Raw genomic sequence first — 22295 nt, forward strand, 5'->3', positions numbered from 1 at the left:
TCAAGCAAACCACTTGCAATCAATTTGCTGCATTTTTTTTGCATTCAGGATCCCAGTGCCCAGTCTAATGAGTAAATAAGCTCTGAGAAACGCCTTCCTCATGAGAGAAACCTCTTTTCTCAAACAGAGCTACATCTCATGGTTGAGACGGGAAAATGAGTGGCCCAAATTTCTGACATTTTCCGTGTTTAAAAGGTTTGGATGAAAGAACCCAGCTGAGGTTGTAGCTGAGGTTTGCAGAGCTGGCTAATTTTAGTGAACTTCCCCAGATGAAGCAACCTGAATTTCATACCTAGAACTTCAAAAAGAACCTCCATTCTTTTCAATAAGAGTGCTAGAATTTTCTAATAGCTAAGGTGCTATAATGTTCTCAGAATGCCTTCTGAGGGAAAAGTCAGGGACAGCTTAGGGAAGGGAAACCAGGTTTAAGATTCATCTCCTGTTCACACTGGAACAGCACTGGACTTGCTGAGTGAACGGTTCTGAGATGTTCACCCCAGGTAGGAAAACCTTTCCCATGCCAGATGCCTCGGGATTATGGGATAATGAAAATTCATTTTTCTAGTAATGTCAGCCTGTTAATGTCCAAAGATTTCAGTGGAGAATTGAACAGCCTCGGAATTTCATAAAACAGTTGTTCTGTAAGGTCAGAGACCTGATGGCTTTTTGCATGGCTCTGAAGTCTCATGGGTTCTCCAATACAATGTCCACCATTGTTCATTTTAGGTATTTTCTCAATGTCCAAGAAAACTTGCACTGAAGAAGCCCTCTCATGTGGAAAGCAGTACACAAAGCCTGCTAAGACACAACCACGTGTCCTGGCCAGCCATATATCTTCCAATGTATTGTTTTCCAGAATGCTGGCTCAGCAACAAGACACATGGCTTGGAGCAACCCTGAAGGCACAAAGGGAAACCTTAGGCCGACTGGAGCTTCAAGCACCATCCCTCGCTGGCAGGAGCGAGGCCATCTCTGAGTCTTGTTCTCAAAGTGTTCCAGCTGTAAGAGAACCCCCCCCTTGAACAGGAAGACAAACAGGCATAAACCCACAGGGACTTCTCTGTGGGTGGACAAAGAGAACAAACCTCTCTGGAGATGAGTTCAGCATTGCTCCTGGCCAGCAAAGCTGCCCTGTTCCCAGGGCTGCTGGTGCAGTAGTACTCCAGGGGACCTAAAAAAAAACCAACAGGAAAAAAAGTGACACTTCTTATCAGTTATGCTCCACACAGTGTGAATGAGCAAATCCTCATTTCCAGCTGTGGTGCACAGACCTCGTGGTCCCCAAAGTGCTGGGGTGTCTTCCTTTCCCTGTCAGGACTCCAGCTCGCCCATGGTGTCACAGCTGGCAGATCTTTTGGGTGGAAGTGGGGTGGCCCCATCTGTGCTTCAACTGGCAGCAAGGGAAGTCACCTGTGATGCAGGCAGGGGCAGCCAGTGCCAGCACCTTCTGCCTGCCTGGCGAAAGAGCAAAGGGCCGTTCTTCAGCAGGCTCCGGGGATGTTAATAGCTGCTGCCTGTCAACAAGCTGCTTCGGTCAATGTTCACCTCCCTGGAAACTGCCTCTCCGTGCACTGCAGACCCTCCTCCTGCCCCAGAGGCTGATGGCTTTGTTTGAAATGTCCCTCTTCTCCCCAAGACCACCCTTTCCTGCCAGAGCAGAGGTGCCGGCTGCCCACCGCAGTGCCTGCCTTCCACCACCAGGATTTTCCCTTGGTCCTGGGGAGACTGTCGCCACCCTGACACCCCATCTTGGTGCCCCTTGTGTTCAAAACACCACCATGAGATCCAGATCCAAAAAACCCCTCAAAACCCAGCACTTCTTTCCTGGGAAGAGCAGATTAAAAGCATCAGACATAAAGAATGAAACACTAATGTGATCTCTTCACTGTCCTCTATGGGACTTACCCCCCTGCTAATATCTGGAGGCCCAAAGTATGATCTCAGTAGGATCCATCTACCTTGTAGGACCGGAGTGAAGGCCTAAATCATTAATGCAACCCCATGTGCAGGCAGCAGCCCCACGTCCCACCCTGGCTGCCACGACAGGCTGCGAATCAGTATGCCAACCAGCGACAGGCGCTGCTATTCCTTTGCTCGGGGGACTCTGTCAAAGGGGGAGCTCGGCTCTCTGTACCCAAGAGCAACAGTGGCTGTTAAGAAATCGTGGGATAATAGGCCTTTTGATGGATGCTCAGTTTGTGCTTTCAGGACGTAGTGGTTGTGATGGGGCTGGGAGGGGGGAGGAGGCAGAAAGGCATATGACAGTGCTGATAACAAGTGAGCTTTGTATGCCATGGCCAGGGGCTCCCACAGCTGCTCCAGTCCCCTCTCCCGCTTGAGGTAGTTTGGGTGGAAGAAGAGGGTACAAAAGCTCAAGAGAACAAGAATGACAGATAGGATTTTAATGAAACAGTCCCTGCATCTCTTTAAAAAGCAAAACTGCGTCAGAGCATCTCCTCTGCCGTTCAGGCAGGGGCTCTGGAGAGGAGGGGCTTCTCTGGGCTGGTGGTCTGGCTGCTGTGGTGCCTCCTGGACAGGAAATGCCCTCGAACGTATCTGTCCCGTTTCTTTCTTTTCCTGTGTATCTGGTGAATACTTGCAACCCATGCTGACCAAGGCCTTCACCTGCTTCTTGCCATTACTCCAAGGGCCTTGGTGTGACCGGGAGCCTGATGGTAACCTGGAGCATCCCCCTGGGAAAGTGTAGGGTAGGCCCCTGCCTCCAAACCAGCCTGTCCCAGTGAGCCATGCAAGAAAAGGAAAGAGCCTGGTGGTGGGCACCATGGCAGAGGGAGGACCACTGGAGCATGCAGTATCTAACCGATATTAATTCCACATAACCCTGGTTTTACATCATCTGTCATCGCCTACATGACTTGATAACAGTGTTTTTTCTTATGACCATATTATGTGTGGATGGGGAGATAATGATGATGGCAACTGGCTAGATTGCAAAAAATACTTCCCCCCCCAAAAAAAAACCAAGCAGAAAACCCCCACCCCAAAACCCACACACACTTTGTTTCTGTAATCTCTGTCCCAACAGGACACGAGCACAGCCTCACAGCCAGCCTGTGTGATTGCTCTTATTAAGCTCTGAACAACTGGGGGATTTGGAGATGGATTAGCTAATACAATCCAGGCTCAATTAGCAAAGGAAGCATGGATATTCCAGCTCTCATTGGGACAGATGTGGGCAGGACCTCCAGAGGGTTAATCACAGGGCAACTCGTGCTTCATTGCTTCATCCACAAATAACCAAGCTGCCTGTGTCCCCCCATCCCACCCACGGCTGCTGCTGAAGTGGGAATGCTTGCCCTTGCCAAACACCGCCTTCCCCCCTGGACCCGGCTAAAACCCGTTTTCCTGCCCATGGGGTGGGAGAGGGAAGGACTAACCACAGTGGGGAGGGAGAGCAGGCGTGCATGCAGGTGCAGAAAGCTGGCAGCCAAACAAAGAGAGATCGCAGGAGCAGATACGGGCACATGCAGGCTCTAGTCAAGGCTTTCTATGAGCAAGACCAAAGGCAAGGGGATAGGGGGTGAAGGAAACGATTTCTCATTGATGGGAAGATGCTAATATGCACCGGCACTGGGACGCCAGTACTGCATTTAAAACTGGGACTCCTGGGCAGGGCTTTTGCTGTCATGAATGCTCTTTGCTTGGCCAGCGGGGAAAAGCAGCGGGCTCACCAGGCTGCTGGGGCATTCTTCAGGACAGACTTCCAAGCACTTCTGCCCATTTTGGGATAAAGCAGGGCCCACATCTCTATCCAGTTTACTGGGCATTGTCTTCCAAACTTACCCACACACCAGCCTCCTTCAAAAGCTGAACCAAACCCATGTGGATGCCCATTGAGCATCCCCAGCCTCAGCTGGTTCCTCATTTCCAAAAGCTGCCCTCAAATCTCTCACCTGCCTTTCTGGGGTGTTTTAAAGACACAGAGCCCCTCATGTGCCGAGACACAGAGACTCCCTTGCCAGAGACAGGCCTCCGCTTGCAGAGCCGGTGAACCGGTTCCCAGGCTGTGAGCTGCATGGGCAAGCTCTCCCACGCACGGATGGGTTTCTCATCGCCCTGCTGGAGACTGGCTGCTAAACGCCGGCTTTATGTGGAAATGGGCTTGGAAAGCATGGGTGGGGGGGACAAGCACTTGGTGCTTTGGAAAACGTTGCTCCTGAAGCCAGGGCAAGCCAAAAGGCAAGATGTTCATTGACTCTTCAGTTCTCTGAAGACAGGTAGGCGGTGAGGGAAACGGCTTGGGCCAGGCAAAGTGACTGGCACAGGAGATGCAACAAACCAGACATGCTTTCCCAGCCTTCCTTGGATGGGGAAGCAAAAGTCTTGCAGAGTAAGCTAATGGTCCTTGACCAGTGCCTAGCAAATGCAAATACATGTCAAGCACCTTCCTGGTGCCAGGTTGGGAAATAAAGCCACCAGCCTCTTCCCAGTGCAGCTGCTGGGACTCTCATGGAAGAAGCAGTAGCCTCCAGTGCTGCGGGGCAGCTCTGCAACACCACATGGCCTCATGTCAGAGTACCCCAGGGTCTGACACTCCAGCCACACACAGAAAGCATAGGTTGGTCTGGAAAACCCATTGCCATGGAAGGAGCAGACATGAGGCACTGTAGAAGAGCACACCACTGATTTCTCCCTCTCTCCAATAAGACTACCTTTTTTCCTTGCTCCTCAGCAGTGTTTGGTGTTTACCAGCACTGGGAAACATTTGCTCCTTGCACTCCTTCCAATGGAGCGTGGGAAAAGCTCTCACCCGAAGCAAAAAAACACGGGAATTTGCTTTCAAGTCTATTCTTCTCACTCTCTTTCTCTCCAAGTGAAAAGCCCTGAGCTGGCTTTTTTTCTTTGCAAAGCAAGTTTTCTGGCCAAGGGAAACTGGCGTTTGTCTCTCATGCTGTCAGCAGAGTGACAGGCATCAGTACAAGCTGAGGGGCAGTGGTAAATCAACCAGGACAGAGGGAGTGGTAGCAGCGCAGACGGGGCCTGTGTGTACCTCCCCCCCTTTTAGGTAAGGGCAATGGCACATTTCAGCTTCAGCAGAAATAAATAAGGGCTTGATTTGGGGGGCATTTTATTCCCAGAGGGTATATAAAGCCCTTGGTTTGGTGCTTGGCTCGCTGAGGCAGGCAAAGAAAGGAAAATTAGCATGAAAACAGAAATGGAGGTTGCCTTCACTGCTTACTGGCTCTGGAGTGAAAAGATAGTGAACAGAAACACAAAAGCATCCTCCCCTGTCACGAGCAACACCAGGGTTTCTCCCATTACTCATCCAGCTGCCGTGTGCTGGATTGGTCCGGTGAAGGCGGCCCCTGCACGGGGACATGGCACATGCAGGCACCAAGTGCCGGCAGCCCTATGTGCCGAGGGCTGGGATGGGAATGCACACCAGTCCAGCTGCTCAGTCCTTACCAGCACCTCAGCCTCCAGAGCGCTGGCCGGAGGAGGCTTCCCATCCCACCGGCCAATGACTGCCTCTTCTCCTGGCCTCTCCACTGGTCCAGGACCCTCGCTAGGCAAGCCTGCAGCGGGACAAGTGGCTTTGGGTGGCCTCTTTGCAACAAGGCGAGGATGATGCAGGGAGGTAGGGAACTTTCAAGCAAAACAAAGAGGCAAAGTCATGTGCTTCCTTGCCTGGGGGACCAGAAAACTCTTCTCCAGAAAACAAGGCAACAGGAATCTGCAGGACTTGCAAGACAGTGTCAAACCCAGAGAAACCAGAGCCCTCAGAGAGCTGGCCACTGCCCCTGTGCAGGCAGGCACTGCTGGAAAGGTGCTCCCCATGTCCAAGGATGCTGCTAGGAGAGGAATAAAGGCATCCCTGCCCCCTTGCCTCCCCCCTATTACCCCTCTTTTCAGTATTACAGGGCAACCTTGGGGACCAGCAAAAGGACAACTGTAAACTCTAATATGACCCAAGAGATCCACTCTATGCCCAGGCAAAAGAGGAAGGAATACCCTTTATACCCCATGGCCAAAGGCAGATCTCTCACGCTTCCAAACTTCGCCCTGCAAATAACCTGGTGCCTCCAGCACAGTTTTTCTTGTGTGAAACTCCATCCGCAAGAGGTGCCTTAGGTGAGCAGCTGCAGAGGCAGCCAGGTCCCAGAGGAGGTGTTTGTTCTCCATCTTCCCCACGCACACACCCTCCTTTTAATTGTTTGCACATCAAGAAGCAACTTGCCGTACTGCAGCCTCCCAAAGGGAGGCAGGCATTGAACTAGTAACCTGAAACTGCCTCTCAGGGAGACAGACAGCACCCACCTCCCTCTGTTCCCACATCCTCTCCCCCTGCTCATCCTAGCCTGAGCAGCAGCCACGTCCTCCCTGTGCTCTGCTCCTCTCTTCACTGTTAATGAGCACAGAAGAAAAAAGCACAGAGCTGCCATTCAAGGCCTCTTCAGACACCAAAACATCTCTGTGCATTAATAATCCCTTTCAAAAGCCCACTTCCTTGCATGCATCCCTCCTCCTCCAGCCCCCAGTGCTTTTCAGGAGCGACCGTGATTCATCTGAGGTGCAAACAGCACAGTAAAATTTTAATACAGCCTGAACATGATGTGAGAGCGATCAAGTGTCTTTTAAGCAGCCTGCCTGTCTCCAGCAACTGCTTTGAAGGCAAGATCGCTTCAGCGCTGCGTGAAGAGCTTCAAAGAGAATATTTGGGACTGATTTTGACATCACTCAGAGAAGGCAGCAAGCCTCCAAACACAGGTCCCTCAAAGGATGAGCGTCAGCAGAGGAACGTGCCAGCTCGCTGGACCAGATGGGAAGGCCTAGGAGAACCAGAGCTGCGTGTACCTATAGGATACTTACCGAGTGCTGTGACCTAATCCCTGTCTCCACACACTGCCATAGGGAAGAAATTTCCCCAGCCACTGGTTGTACTGCATGCTAATAGCCCTGGGACCAATGGTCTGCCCCAGCTGTGATTTCAAGGGCTGAAAGGCAGGGGAGAGTTCTCCATGCCCCAGGGTACACGTGTTGATAGGAGAAGCATGAAAATAAGGCAGAGCACTTGGGTTAGCCCAAACAGAGAGATGCTGATAGCACCCAAGGACTCCTCTACAGCCAGTAAACAAAAGGCAAACAAAACCAGTGTCCCAGAAAGTGAGGACAGAATGAAATAGCACAAGCACAGGTACTTCCCAAGAGAGGCTTTGGAAGCCTCCACAAGCTCAGCCAGAAAATATCCCTCATCTTTTCTGCTCTTTAGTATCTGTTAGTCACTGTTCCTTGACTCCCTGGGCCCCCCTGGACCTGCAACTGCACAGCAGTGCCCTCGCACAGGGAAATGCTCTGGCCATGGAGACCTTTGAACTCTGCCTGGGAAAACTGAAGGCCTTCAGCCAAACCCAAGGTCTCGGCAGCACAGCTGAAGGCACATATGCCCACATGGGCTGGGAAGCGACCATGCAGGGAGTCTGAGCACAGGGAGAGCAGCCTTCATGATTTGGAAGAAAGGAATCTTCTGACATGGGTGCAAGGCAGCCCAAATGACTGCAGGGGGGATGTCTGGGGGAGTTCAGGGTAGCTGACCTCTACTGCCCTGCAGAGATAAGCCTGAGAGGGCCCCAAAGCGCACAGACCTGCACAGGGCTCAAGGGAACACAACCACCGAGCCATAGGTTTACATGAAGGTGGTGCCATTTTGTGAAGGGCATTTTCAGTCTGGAGCTACCTATGGAGAGGATCAACTTGATATCAACTGCAGGGTCATTTCTCCCTCCAAAAGAGACCATTCACCTTCCCAGGGCTACATTCATAACCAGGTTTCCCTGCAGAAACATCTTCACTTAGCAGAACTAGCATCTGTACCAACACTTCCTGAGTGTTGGCAGTTACTCAGAGAGCAGCTGAAGCACTTGGCCTGGCTCTCAGGCAGCAACAAGTGCAGAGAACATCCCACCCCAGGCTGCACCCAGCCAGAGAAATCCCAAAGTGGGGCTTGTTTGGGGGAAAATCAGTGGATTTCAGAGCTCAGATGTATTTGCAAGAGATTTGCAGACACATCTCCTTTTACCTTTTACCAGAGTTAGTCCCGAGAGGGAACAGAGGCACCATCTCACCTGCAGCAGGCTGTTTAAATGCACTCAGCAGCCACTTAGCCTTCAGCAGGACTGCACCACCCCTAGAAACATATCAGCAAGGTGCCCAGGCTGAGGATGAAGCTTCTTATGCGCAGTTTGAGCTCACTCATTTGTGGGAAGATGCAAGACAGTGACCTACCTGTTTCCTGGAGGTCTGCTGCTCCTACCAGACTGCAGTCAGCGGTACTCACAGGAGAAGGGAGACAACTGAGTGCAAACTCTGTTTCAGTGCAATGTAAGAAAACAGCAGAACTCTATCAGCTCATAGGCACGCTGAGTGGTGGCTGACACACCCATGGGCACAGGCATGTCTGCAAGGAAATGTCAGAGTTTCTGTGTGCTCACACCCCTTGTAGTTCAAAGCCACCTTCCGAACTAGGAATGACGGGAAAGTAACCAGCAGTGCTGTGAGTGATAGGAAAGCTGAGCAGGTGGTGTGACAGGAAGGGATCACAAAGTCAGCAGAATGGGGCTCAAGCAGGGTCATGGTCAGCACGTGTACGTAAGCAAGGAAAAAGGAGAAATCCCCCAAACTCTCTCCAGGAACCTAACATGCTGGGGAGCCTCTCTAAGGTGTCTGTACACTAATGCACGCAGTACAGGGAATAAACGTGAGGAATCAGAGATCTGTGCGCAGAATTGTGATCTTGTGGTAGATGGCTCCCATGACCAGAGTGTTGCAATGGAGGGACACAGGCTCTTCAGAAAGGACAGGATGGGAAGATGGAGAGAGGGAGTTGCCCTTCATATGGAGAGCAGCTGTAGCATGTGGATTTCTGCCTGGGGATGGATAAGGAACCAGCTGAGAGCTTAGGTACTAGAAGCAAAGGGAGAACCGGTGAAGGTGGGTGTGTCCGCTAGAGGAAGAACAAGTGGATTAAGCTCTCTACGGAAAGGAGCAGCCTCATGTTCACAGGCCGTGGTGTCCTCATGGGAGACCTCAGCCACCCTGATCCATGCTGGAGGGACAGCACAGCAGGACATAAGCAATCCAGGAAGTTCCCAGAGTGCACTGATCATAATTCCTCTTCCAAGTGACAGGGCAGCCAACAAGAATCAGTGCTCAGCTGGACCTCATACTCATAAACAAGGAGGGGCTCACTGCAGATTCAGTGCTTTCTAAATCCTAGTTCTTGTGTTGGAAAGGCAGTGCACACTCATGCCCTCTTCAACATACATGGGTTTATCAACCCTTCGCATACTGTCTCTCAGACATTCCCTCTCTCTTCCTCCTATGCACTGCCCCAGGCTGCTGGTGCTCCCCTGTGGAGTGTATTCACAGCCTAAACAAAGCAGCAGCTGGCAACAAACAGCCTGCAGGGGTGAGACAAGACACTGCATGTTGGAATAACACTGATGAGAAGACTAGTTTATAAGCAGAGTGCAATACCATCTGTCCCAGGGTGGCTATCACCAATGGAGAAGGCTCATGCAGAGTATGGTGAGAGTCCCACCAGCACTGGATCAGGGCAGGGACAAGAGACACCAGTGTGGTCACTGACAGGAATGCCAAAATGCCAAGGTACTGTGCCAGGCCGTAACGTGCAACAGGCACTATACCTTGGTGTCAGTACAAACTGGCAGTGCAGGAAAAAACCCATGGAGGGGTGGGAAGACACACAGTATATTTCTCTGCTATCACCTTTCCCAGAGGCTGTTTTTGCTAAATTAAGATTTGACCTCTCAAGAGCAACATCAGACAAAACCAGTCCTCCTTGGTATTTTATCACTGGGCAGTGATTTATGGAGCAGCCTAGGAGCAACTCCAGCCAAGGTAGAAAAAAAAAGCTGGCTCAGAACTGGATCTTGTTTGGCTTTGCAACTATAGCTGACATCAAGTTGAACATCCCCCTGAAAGGTCAGTCTTGCAAAGACAAGCCTGCTGGCACATTATTGGGTTAGAGGCATCAGTCACCCAATGAAATTCTGTCTGGTGTGATGACAGACAAACTCAGAACCAAAAGGGAACCTCTGCCATAAAAACCCCCTACCTTCTTTAAAAACAAGCACCAGGGACTGGTACCAGACTCTTCATGAATGGAAAGGAAAGCCTTGCTCCCTGATTCCAGCTGCTGACCTTGTCTTGTAGCTAATGTGGGCCTGTGTTCCTCATTGAGATGGATCAAAATGCCACTGGGAGCGGCTGCATTTAATGTGGGTAGAAAATGTTCAGAGCAGCTGAGAGCTGGAATTTGTGCTGTGAGTAAGACGAGCTCTTACAGAGTGAGTTAGCGGATGTTTTAGGTGATTCATTGTCTTCTGATAACTGCCCAGCTCCTGAGGCATTGCTGGCATGCAAGGACAAGGTAGGTCTGAGTGAATCAGAGGGCCGAGGGAACACTTATCGGTGGTAGTTAGCAAAGACATGCACAAGTTTGTTCAGGGAACAGGCTATAAACTGCCACCATTTTCCAAGGTCTGCAGTGAACTTCCTGGAAAAACTGGGGTCTTCTTTACTGCCAGATTTGGGGTGTTCCTTGGGAGAAAGCCCCTTGCTCCATCCTCCAAAGGCAGGCACTGGTGTGAAAGGACAGAAGAGCCAGGCTAAGCCATCTGTACGTGATAGCTTCCACCCACTCTCCAAAAACATGTCCACTCTGTGCCAGGCAGTAAGAGGTAAGGTCTTAGCGGTGCTGCCTGGATGATCCTCAGTGTCTCCAAAACATGGGAGCACCTTTTCTTCCCTCTCCTGCTGGCCTCCAAGACACATCTCCAGATTCTTTGCCCTTGGTTTCTCTGCCAGGCACCTAAGCTACAATAATTTGTTTGCCTCTACAACTGCCAAAAGTATTTGACATCCTGAGTACCCACAGGTTATTCTGGAGAGGCCAGATGAATGGCAGGATCTGAAGGATGAAGTTGGGAGCAAAGAACACAGTACCAGCTCATACCTACATTACCACTAGCTTCTTACTTTAAACCAGAGGTCAGGCATTTGTCACGAGGCAAAAAGGAGCAGAAAACACAGAGGAGTTTGCAATGCAGCTCAGTGGCCTTCCATATGTCCCAGGGCAAACTTTGTAATTATACCTTATCCTAATTATTGCAGTAACAGCAAAGACAGCAAAACAACAGAACAGGCATCAGCACCCAGGGCACCCAGGGCAGTCCTGGCCATGGGAAAGATGCAAGCATTCCCATCCCTAGCTGTTAAATCACAAGTTCTGGTGCTCAGGAAGCTCAGCAGGAAGCTTGCAAGTTCAGACATTTCAGTAAGGCTATTTCAAATGCAGTGACAGGCCTGATGGAGGAATGCAAGGTCAGTTCTTCTACATGTGCTGTGTTTCCATTGTACATATGAGCAATATAGGGCTACTTCACAGGGCACTAACACCTGGCCAAAGAAAAAGAAAGGACTGTTGTGCCCAATGTGTGCAATGCAGATGTGCTCCTGATGCAGGAGAATAACCTAGCTTTGGTATGTGTTGAATATTTTCTTTTGCAGACCCGTGGCAGCATTGTCTGAAAGAGCCCTCCACAGTCTCTGGTCTAACCTCTGTCTTGAAGCAAGACTATCGCCAACACTGATGCAGGCCAGACAGCTTTGTCTAAACACTCAGAACCCCAAAGGTGGCAAGCCATCACTACCTCTGAGGACCTGTCCCAGGGCTGCCTCTGCTCTTGGGGAGGACTTTTTTCCTAATGTCCAGGCTGAAATCCCAGTGCTGCAGGGGCAATTCCTTGCAAGCAGCTTTTTATAGAAGGGAGGAGGGATGAAAAGAGAGGAGCAGAGTAAAGATGTGAGAATTCTCAAAGCTCAGGTGTTTGCAGGTGGCCTTAGACTGAATTGGCTAACTCTGTGCTCAGTGTTTGCATTGCCAATGATTACTTACCAGTGAGAAGATAGTTTATGTGCTGAAAAGCTAATGATGGGACATGAGAAGCAACTGTAGGAGGGTGAAGAGGAAGGGCCAATGAGTGGGTGACACCATCACTGTTGTTCATTTGAGGAAAGCAAATGGAAGAAACTAATGACTGCTGCCTTTCTTGCATTTAACTTTCACATAAAAGTTGACTGTAGAAGTGAATAACTTACCGAATGGATCAATTACCCCCCACAAACCACCAAGATACAAAGATAACTAGCTGAGACTTTGCAGTCTCCCTCTCATGCACCTACAGCCAAGCTCTTGCCCCGGCATTTAGCCATGATGATGAGTAGAAAAGGGGTCGGGAAATGGGCCAGGATTGCGAAAGAGAAGGTTCATGAACTTTCAGCTAGGTGAAATGTGTATGAGCTACAGCAACACTCATTATCAGAGGAGGAGCCATTGCCAGTTCCCAAGACACGCTCTCCAAGAACTGCTGGAGGGCTGGAGCAAGACCAAGGAAATGGCATAGAATGAGCATAGCATTCTGTTTAAAAGGCTTGAAGTCAAGTTATAGATCCATAATTCAGTGCCTGGAAATTCAACCGGCACAAAGGATTAATTCAGAGGCACAAAGAGGCTAATATGGGGGCTGAGAAGTGGACAATTGGGATTTCTTGAGAACTATTTTATACCAAACCATTTAAGTTTCCTCTCTCAAAGATTTAGCAGATATAGGGTAAGCAGCAGATGTGATCATTTTGACCTCCATACAAGGCTTTGTGTTATCCCATTCAGACTTCTTGTCAGAATGGGAAATACCATCTAAATGAAAGATGGATGTAAAAGTAGTGCAAAAATAGCACCTTGATCTGATGACAAGAGCTATTCATAGCTTACAGTCAGACTAGAAGGACATACACAGAAAGGAACACCAGGAAAATGGCTTTGGCTTTGGTATTATTCGGTGCTTCCATATTATGGACTAGAAGCCATGCTACGCTGCCTCAGAAATATTGTGGATAATGTTAAAGAAAACAAGACCAGAGGAATGCCAGAAAGTAGATTTATTAGATGACCTTGAAGACCTGGCAAAGAAAGGATTTTACATCAGTCAGATGAAATTCAACCAAGTGAGGTGTGAAATGCTTTGAAATCAGATCAATCCAACCCAAGGAAAGAATGGGATGTGGGATGACACAGGCCACAAACCAGGCAGGCTAGCATGCTGGAAGTAAGCCTTCCTCCAGTGGTGGTGAAGAGGACACATCACACATTTTAAGGATGTTTGCAGCTCTATTCCCATAACTGAATAAGTGTCAGGGACCAAATTGGTGCCACAGAGGGATTCATCCTTATGGCATGGAGACAGTTGACCCTAGCTTTACCCTGCCCATGACTGCTGTGTCTACCTGCCCTTTCTTTCCTGCCCAAGTCGCTGACAGAAGCAAGGGTGATGGGGACAGGCAGCTAGTCAGGGCCAGCTGCTCTCATTACAGCTTAGCTTTAACGGAACTCCACCAGGATGGGAATACTGTTGGGTACCAAGTTTCCATGTAGCCTGCAGGCTTTACCTGCTTTGAGACAGAGCTGAATTTGGAAGGTTGCTGTGGCCAAGGATGCCTGCCCTGGACACCCCCAGAGAAGGGCAGCCCTGCAGCCAGCTGCAAACACCCAGCCACATCAGTGAGAAAGTCCCATCTGAGTGGGGCAGTAGAAACCAGTAGAAACCTCTCCTATCTCCCAGGGCAAGAATGATGAGGCCACCCCATCCTGGAGGAAAGACCACCATCCTGAAGTCCTCCATATTTTCTCAGGTGACAAAAATCCCATCTACCTACATGACAGCTTCCCACTGTCACTGGTTTTAAGCTCCCCAGTCTCTGAGCGAGGGCACCAGTATATCCCAGGGCCCAGCAGGCGATCCTGTAGCTCATGTGAGGAGCAAGTGCTGTCTGGCACTTCATACATGCAGCACACTGGGAATCCTTCTGGGAGACAATCAGTCTCTCACAGCTTTGAAGCAGCCTGGAATTTTAGGAAAAGACAGGACTTCTGGGACATTTCATGAAGAACTTCCTCACCCTGATGATTTAGCATCAGCCTTTGAAACTCAGCAGCAAAAAGTCCTCCAGATAGGGCTACCAGTGATGCTGTTTACCCAGTGAATTTTTATTATGAGAGGATAAGAACCGTGGTGAACGGCAATATTCCCCCTCACTCACACACTCTCCTCCTGCCCCAGCCCATACGCCAGTGGCTTTTTGGCCAAGTATGTGTGTTCAAACATTCAAATGACAGGTCCAGGCAGCACACACAGTTGTTCTCCACAAGGTAACACAAGCCTAGAAAGAAGCAGATGGTGACAGAACTGCAGGGCACAGGTCTAGAGGGGTAGTATTTTACCTTGATATAAAAGGAAAGGCACAAGATACCCAAGACTAATCCTGCTTTGCTTGTACCTATGCTTCATATTCTCTGTGGCTGGTGATTTCACTGGCTTTTCCATGTCAAAATCAATTAGTTTTGTCTCCACTGATGTACTGACTACCTACCTTGAAAGCATGTGTTGATGGTATCAAGTACATTGAAGGCAGGATGTGCTGCATGGATCTGACTCTTTGCCAAGAAGAAAAGTATTGGCAGAGGGGTTGGAACTAAATGATTTTAATGTCCTTTCCAACCCTAACTATTCTATGATTTTCTGTGATTTTCCTTTCATCTGCAAGATTTCTCTGGCTAACCTGGAAGAGTCCTGTGCTTTTCTCCAAAGGGGGCAGGATCCCTCTGTGGAACCAACCTGGGCAATCTGTTCACCAGCGAGTAACATGGGAGAGAGACACAACTATCTTTCCATCTAAAACTGTCAGAATAAAATTCCCGTAGACCAGAAGTCACGCTGTTTCTCAGTTCCCAGAACAGGCATGGAACCCAGCTGTGTCCTGCCCAGGGCTTTCTCAAGAGGAATGGTTTAAGCAGGCCTTTTCTCCTGCAGCCTTGCCCATACATCCAGTGGCTTGGCCCACAGAGCTGACCCAACTGCTAGAAAATACATAAAGGCACAGTCATGAGCCATCTGTGCTTTGGTTTCAGGCCTTTCAGCCCAACAAGAGATCAAAGTACGCGCAGTGAGTCACATGTACAGTAACTAGATGAACCCCATCATGAAGCGCTGCTTTTGCCTTGCCAGTTGCAACGTGCTCTGCACCCTCAGGGATTGGCATTGCCCTTTAGCTCCCAAGCTCTGTGGCCCAGGAGCTGGACAAACATGTAGGCACAGCTTCAACTGCTCTCTTCTCCCTGTCTGAAACCCAGCATGAGAACTTCATGTCCAAACCACTCTCAACAATTTCAGGATTGAGCCAGACAAAAATAGATATAGCTGCAAAAATGCTTTTTAGATATTCTCTGAACTGAAAGCAAAGACTCAGAAGCAGCACTGGCAATCTGGCAAGTTCAAGTGCAGCAGTTTGAGAGTGAGGGAGTTTAACAGATGAGTGAATACCTGGGGGGCATCTAATAAGGCTTTCAGCAGCTCGTTGCCAAGATCTAGTCTAAATAGCGTTCAGAGTCACAGCTGGGCTGCAGAAACAAAGCGGGAACAACCTCAGCACTCACTGATGGATTTACTGCTCCCTGCAGGCATTACAGGATGCTGCCCCCAAATTGCACGGGTGTATGCAGCTCCCTCAAGCTGAGTTTTGAGCAGGGTGAACAGCTAAGACTCCTGTGGGCCACAGGCCTGAGCATGATAAGCCACTGCTGGGTCACAGCCCCAGAGTGGGACCTGCCATTGCACACCCAACACATCCCCTGATCTCTGATAACCCCTCTGAAGACTATCCTCGGGGCTGCCATCACCACCATGGCCAGTCTGGAGGGTGTTAGGTCAATGGGCAAAGGGAAGACTAATGAATCTGCCTGCAGACATCTTGCACCAAAGGCTGGGGAGCTGGAGCATGGAACCACATGCTGGGTTCCGACCATCTCTGCCCATGCTCTGGGGAGGACACACAGATGTCTGTTCCACATTCAGAGAGCAAGGAGGACCCTGTCTTTCCTGGGGGCTTGTCCTTGGCCTCCCAGCAGGCACAAAGACAGTAGTGTGTCCAGGGAGGAAGCTGGGAGCCAGTCTCAGAGAAGCCCATTGCAACTGCAGCTGTTTGCACAATGCGGAGCGTGTTCACGCTGCACTCACACGCTGCCTGGGCCATGGCTTGAAAGCAACGAGTTGCCAATGAGACACTCTCCTTTTGCACTCTTAGAAAGTGCACTCCCCCACACCAAATTCTAGAATAAAAAGCAGCAAAATGGAACAGTCAGAACCAATTCCTTCAATCCAGACTCCTGTTTAATGAGACTTTCCAGCAGGATGGAGTCTGAGGAGAGGCTGAGACAACCAGGTCTTATGCTAAAAAAATCCAGCATGGGCTTTTGGACCCATCCTGCTTTGCTCCCAGCCTGCAGGGTTTCAGCCACGAAAGAGAGGCAAACACAGGTTGCTAGCGGACCTGTCGAAAGGGCTGGACCAGAGGAAACTGCATCCTCCCCAAAGTGCCATTCCCAGCCAGTCCCTGTCTCATACAGTGGGCAGGACATGGTGCTCTGCAAAGTGAATTCTCCTACAGCAAGAGAGGGTGAAAGATGCAGCCAGGGTCAAGCACTGTGACTGCTGGGCACCTGCCAGACATGGGGCGGCCCAGGAAGGCGCAGCACTGTGTTTGTCATGTCTGCAGCCCTGAATGCCACGTGGCTCAGTCCAGCATGGGCCAAGGCCACTTTGAACCCAAGAAGTGGCCAGGTACAATATAACTTGCATGACATGCAGGCAGTGCGGTGGAGTGGGGGGACCTTGCTGTATACAACGCAGATGAAGCCCCAGGGTCAATGGGATGTAAACAGGAATTGCCAGCTGCAGGCTCCTGCTAAACAGCCCTGGCCCCTCTTCTTCCCCACACAGCAAACAGGATGCTGAGAGATCCTGCAGCTGCTGAGGACAGGCCCCGCAGCAGTGATGGGGGTCAGAGTAACACCTTGACAAATACATACCCTGTCCCATCCAGGTCTCAGTGTCATGAGCACAGCAGACAGTAAAGGGGTAGAGCTGCCTTCATGCAGGAAGACACTTTTTGAAAGCACTAAGGATTACAGATGGAGCTTTGGAGACCGTTGTGTGCATGTGCTCCCTAGCTGTGGCCATTTCTGGCATTAGGAAAGGCCCAGCTATTACACCAAGCTCTGCCCAAGTTGTATGATAATGGTGTAACCCAAAAGCCACTAATCTTATCCTCGCTGTCCAACACTGAGCCACTGTCACCTAAGAGACACTAGCACTCGTCCAGTCTGGGGTACCATCACCACCAGTGGCTGGAAGCAGATGCCTAGGGAGGCAGGGAACAGGCTGAACACAGCAATACTGCCCTGAATGCATTCCCAGCCTTCAACAACACAGAGTATCTGAGGCCGGAAGCAGGCACTCAACACCCAATAGCCCATTATGGATTTCTTCTTTTTTCCTTTTTTTTTTTTTTTTCCCTTGCAATCAATCTCAAGCTCTGACCACCCTCTCCTGGATCTTTTCCAGTTCCAGTTAGTTCAAGGTCTTCTGCTGCTCCTCCAATTTACAAAGAGGAGTAAAAATTAATAATACAATGCAAGATAACTCAACCAGGTCTGGATAAAGTTTCTATCATGTTCTTAAAGAGGTGAGTTTGCCAAGGTAGGAAAAACTAAGTCACAGCCTTGGAGAAGTAGGAAACACCAAGTAAGGTGGCTCTTCCCACCCAGCAGCTAGGGAAATGTGGGAAGGAAGGCAGTTTTGGCCAGGCCATTTTATCTCTGAGACCAGATGGCTCTAAATGCTTCCCCAGAGCTTGGAGAGGGCCAGGCTCTGCTTTGAATTGCTTTTCATACTACCTCATTAGAAAGTAAAAGGGAAGAAATGAACAATCTATAACTTTGTGGCATCGGGAAACAGCTCTGTTAATCCCGTTTCCTTCCCGAGCTTATTCAGGGCAGGCCATCCAGCATCAGGGCCATATCACCTAATCTGCTTATCATTGTCCCACAATCAGGAGCCTGGGCATCAGCCCAAAGGGCAGATGCATCCTCCTAGGCATAATTAACAATTTGCGAAAGCCCAGGTTGTTAAACCTGACCCTGGTGCTTAATTATAATGCTCCCAGCACCCGGCTTCCACTTGCTGCTGCAGATCCAAGTAGTGGCCACCTCCCAAATCCAACCCTGTGGGAGTGAGGGGAAGAGAGGCTGAGCATTGCTGGGGGAGCAGACAAGGGGAGAAGGAAGATGCTGTAAGGAGAGGCATCCTAGGGCAGGCACTGCAAAGCTCGGAGTGGAGGTACCTGTGAGACCCCTTGCATTCTGAGCAGCAGGCCTCTAGGTTTCTTGGCCTGTCTGACAAAATGAGGGCAAATCTGACAAGATGCAGAATTCCTCCCTTTCCAGCAGGGCTGGAGCATCCCCCGCCCCCCCCCCCCCCCATTTAGGATGGGGAGCAAAGCCCTTGCCAGCTACACAGGGCTCAGGGCTTGCTCCCACATGCTCACAGCTACAGCTCAGCCTGCGACCACTGCTTTACCTGCCTGCATTGCCACCAAGCTGCGTTTTATCACCTCAGTAAAATCTTCCTGAGCTCGGGAGGAGCCAAACAACACTGACAAGCGCTCATCCATAGCACCCAGGCTCACTGTGCCACCCAGCTCGCCTCCAGCCCTTTCCTTCTGCCTCTCTCTCCCAGTGGAGGACTAGGACTACATTTTCTCACACCTAACCTGCACCTTGTGCAGAAAAAATACAGCCTTCTGTGACAGTCAGGACTAGAAGGTTTCAGGCTCTTTCAGCTCCAGTCAGGGCCAGGGTCTCGTGGCAGAAGGCAGCCCCAGGCAACACAAGGCAGGCAGCAGTTGTGTTGGTTGGACCCACAGCTACATCGGCATAAATGGGTGGCTTGGCATGGAGTCAATGACTGGAGCAGGTTAAAAGTTAAAAAAGTTAATAAGACAAAACCCCTACCTTAGTTTCTTAGCTGAGGAGCGCCTAATTTTACCAACTGCATATGACAGAGCCGGATGTCCCTGGTCTGGAGCTATGCACAGCTGGCTGTCAGCATTGCTGCCCTGCAGGCACAGCTGGGGACACGAGCCTCTGACTGAGCCCAATCCACCTTGCCTTCCAGCTGGGCTGAGATCCAGTGGTCAACAGCTCTGCAAATCCATCCCCAAAATGATGTGGCACCCACAGAGCAGCAGGGCTTTGGGGGCATTCAGGAACAGCTGTAGGATGGAGGCATGGGGAAGGGAGCTGCGGCGCAGCTGGTGCAGCATAGAACCACCCAGACCCCCATGGGAGTGCAAAGGTGCTGTGGGGCACACATGCAGCCAGCCCTCCAGATCAGCTGGGGTTCATCATCCCGAGTTAATCCACAGAGGATGCTGCCCTCTTTTGGGCTCAGCGTGACTGGCAGTATGAAATTCGGAGAGGCCCAAGACCAGCGCTTTTCGGGAGTTCTCAAATGTGGTGACTTCCCGTACCTCTCTCAGTGGACTTTTCCCACTGAGAGCCAGGCTGCTGACCCTGCGGGTGGCAGGGACCCTTTCCCAGAGCAGCCTGGGAACGGAAGAGCGGGGCCGATCTCAGGAGTGGTCCTTGAGGGACCAGGGAGATGCTTGCTGGCATGAAGAGCAAGAAGATAAATGATTCTATGACTCCTTAATTCTGTGAAGACCGGGGTCTGGGAAGGTCTCCTGGGCCTGGGGAGGACCACGGGGTCCTTACCAACTGTGAGAGCCGCTAGCTTTTAATCTTAATCAATGACTTTCACACATTAATTCAGTAGATATTTTAATTGATTGAGCCATAGCAGGATGCTGTGGTTCCCCGGCAGGGAGGCGTGGGGACGGAGCGCTGCCCAGCCCCGGGGTGACGCTGAGATGTCCCAGTGCCATCTCTATCCCGGGACGGCTGCCTGCCGCGGTCCCCGTGCAGGCGCTCGGGGCTGGATGCCGGCCAGCGCTGCCTGTGCCGGGTTCCTCCCTGCCCGCACTTCCTCCTGCCGCTGGCACCTCCCCATGCCCCGGGCACAGCCTGGGCGCCGGGCTGACAGACCCCCCTGCGGGGCCGCTAGCTCGCCGCGGGGTACCGCTGCCTGCGCCGAGCAGCGCTGGGGCACCAGTACCACCTCCTCTGACCGGGCGACGGGCAGCGGCAGCAGCGAGCCCCGGCTCCGCCGGACCTCCATGCCTCTGAGCCCGCTTCACCCCCCTCCCCAGCATGCGGACACCGACGGCGATGATCGTAGGGCTGGTGCTGTGCCCCTGCGGGCTCCTGCTGACGCTCACGGGCACGCTGACACCCAACTGGCGGCAGGTGAGCCGTGTACCCGACCAGCCCATTGACCTCGTCATGGAGCAGGGCATCTGGGACATCTGCACGGAGCGGCAGAGCAGCCACTACCGCCTCTGCGGACAAGCTGATGAGCTGGACTACTTCAAGCAGGTGCCTGTGCAGGTGGCCCGAGGGATGATGCCCTCCTCGCTGGTGCTCACTCTGGTGGGCTTGTTGGTGGCTGCCCTGGGGGTTCGCTGCTGGCGGAAGGAGCCACGGCACACGCTGGCTGGCGTGGCAGGGATTGTGCTGCTCCTCTCAGGGCTGCTGAGCCTTGTGCCTGCCTCCTGGTACACCCATGAGCTGTGGGCACTGCCTGCACCAGCTGACAGCACGCTGGTTGTAGGCTACAGCTTGGTGCTGAGCTACTTGGGAAGCTGCTTTGAGATCCTGGGGGGGCTGGCCCTCGCCCTCAGTTTCCACCACTGCTGCAAGAAGCTCAGGGCCCCCAAACTGCCCCCCAGCCCTGTTCTGGAGGCTGGGCCGTGCTCCACCGCTGGGGCTTACCGCAATCCCTGGGATGTGTTGGAGGACGAGAAAGATGGACAGCAGTGGAGGAGCACCCTGCCTTGTGACTCTGACTTGTAGCCCCAGCACAGGGACAGCAGTGGGCACTGTCCCCACAGCCCGGCATTGAGAGCGACGCTGGCTCCTGCCCCTCCAAGCCATGACCTTCCCTTGGGGTACTTCAGAGCAGGCTGGAAACACCACCAAAGACCTGGCTTGTATCTCTGCAACCTCCTCAAAAGTCTGCTGTGCTCCAGGTCCCTCAACTGTGCCAAAGCCGTGCTGGTTGAGGATCAGCCCTGGCTGCAGTCCCTCCATGCAGCTTTTAGTTCATCCTCCTGTACTGTGCAGCAGCTTGGGCAAAGGTAGCTCCAGTGGTCCCACATGAGTGTTGTAAATTAAGTTCAGCTAGCTGAATCCTTTTAACTGTATTATTTTGTCTGAGTAATTTTGCGTAGCAAGAGTAGCCAACATTGCTGAAGCCTTAAGCTGCAAGCTGCAACCTAGAAAAGTTGTCTTGAACTGTTGCTTAGTTATGTGAAAGGAGTCCCTGAGACCAGTGCAAACTGGAAGATAAGGAAGCCATGACTGTCAACAGAAGCTGTAACCTATCTAGATAAAAGCAGCTAACACCCCACCTGGAGACAGAGGAATAATCCAGTAAGGAACAAGAAGACTCCAGAACAAAAATCACTACTGGACCAAGAGGCATGTGCAAAGCATGTGAAGAACAGGTACATAGATTGTAAGGGTATAAAAGCCCAGGGATTTCATTGTTCTGGGTCCCTTTCTGGAGGCACCCAGCTCAAGCTGCCCCTGTGGATCTACCACTCAATTATTAAATTATTTTTCCCCTGGAATTGGATGTCTCACATTCTGCTTCAGGAAACCTGGGGCAAAGACCTTTCTTTAACAGTTTGGTGATCCAGGTGGGATCCTAAGCCACCACCTCCAGATCCTGTTGTCTCCATCCAACTGCTGGCATTGGGTGAGTTCACCTGGGACCTTTGGAGCAGCAGGCATTGAAAGGTGAGTGTTAAAATTCTCTAAGCAGATTCAGAAACAATACTGTAGTGAGTTTGAGTCTCTCCCCTGCTGCAGCTTGCTTATGGGTGAGCAGCCTGATCAGCGTTAGATGCACATAGAAGGGGTTCAAGTCCCTCTTAGCAATGAGAAATACAATCCTTTAGATATAAACCGCTGACCAAGTCTGTGACTAAGATTGCACTCATCCACACCTAGACTTCTCTCTGAGAAGGCGTTTAGAAAGCAAGATGGTCCTTTCTGAACCTTGTGACTCAAGGGGAGGGTCTCCCCGACAGGTTCTTTTTCTGGTAATGGTGAATAAACTCAGCATAGAAAAGGGGACACCATTGGCCAAGGTATTGCAAAATTGGGAAAAGATTTATGACACAGCTTATTTATCTAAAAAGCATGCAGTGGCCTGTGCCAGAAGGAATGGCCATATATT

The 22295-nt window shown here is 51.0% G+C and overlaps 1 protein-coding gene across 1 annotated transcript; it reads left to right on the forward strand.

Moving 5' to 3' along the window:
* Positions 1-20180: 20180 nt before the first annotated feature.
* CLDN23 (claudin 23) lies at positions 20181-21675 on the forward strand. The gene has a single exon (XM_030492251.1). The coding sequence runs from the start codon at positions 20204-20206 to the stop codon at positions 20903-20905; it is 702 nt and encodes a 233-aa protein (XP_030348111.1). The 5' UTR covers positions 20181-20203; the 3' UTR covers positions 20906-21675.
* The last annotated feature ends 620 nt before the right edge of the window (positions 21676-22295 follow it).

This window comes from Strigops habroptila, chromosome 7 (genome assembly GCF_004027225.2).
Source record: "Strigops habroptila isolate Jane chromosome 7, bStrHab1.2.pri, whole genome shotgun sequence".
Classification (NCBI taxonomy): domain Eukaryota; kingdom Metazoa; phylum Chordata; class Aves; order Psittaciformes; family Psittacidae; genus Strigops; species Strigops habroptila.

Bases quoted from the DNA above. Each gene is read 5' to 3' on its own strand.
- CLDN23 (XM_030492251.1), top strand. From the start codon at position 20,204: ATGCGGACACCGACGGCGATGATCGTAGGGCTGGTGCTGTGCCCCTGC.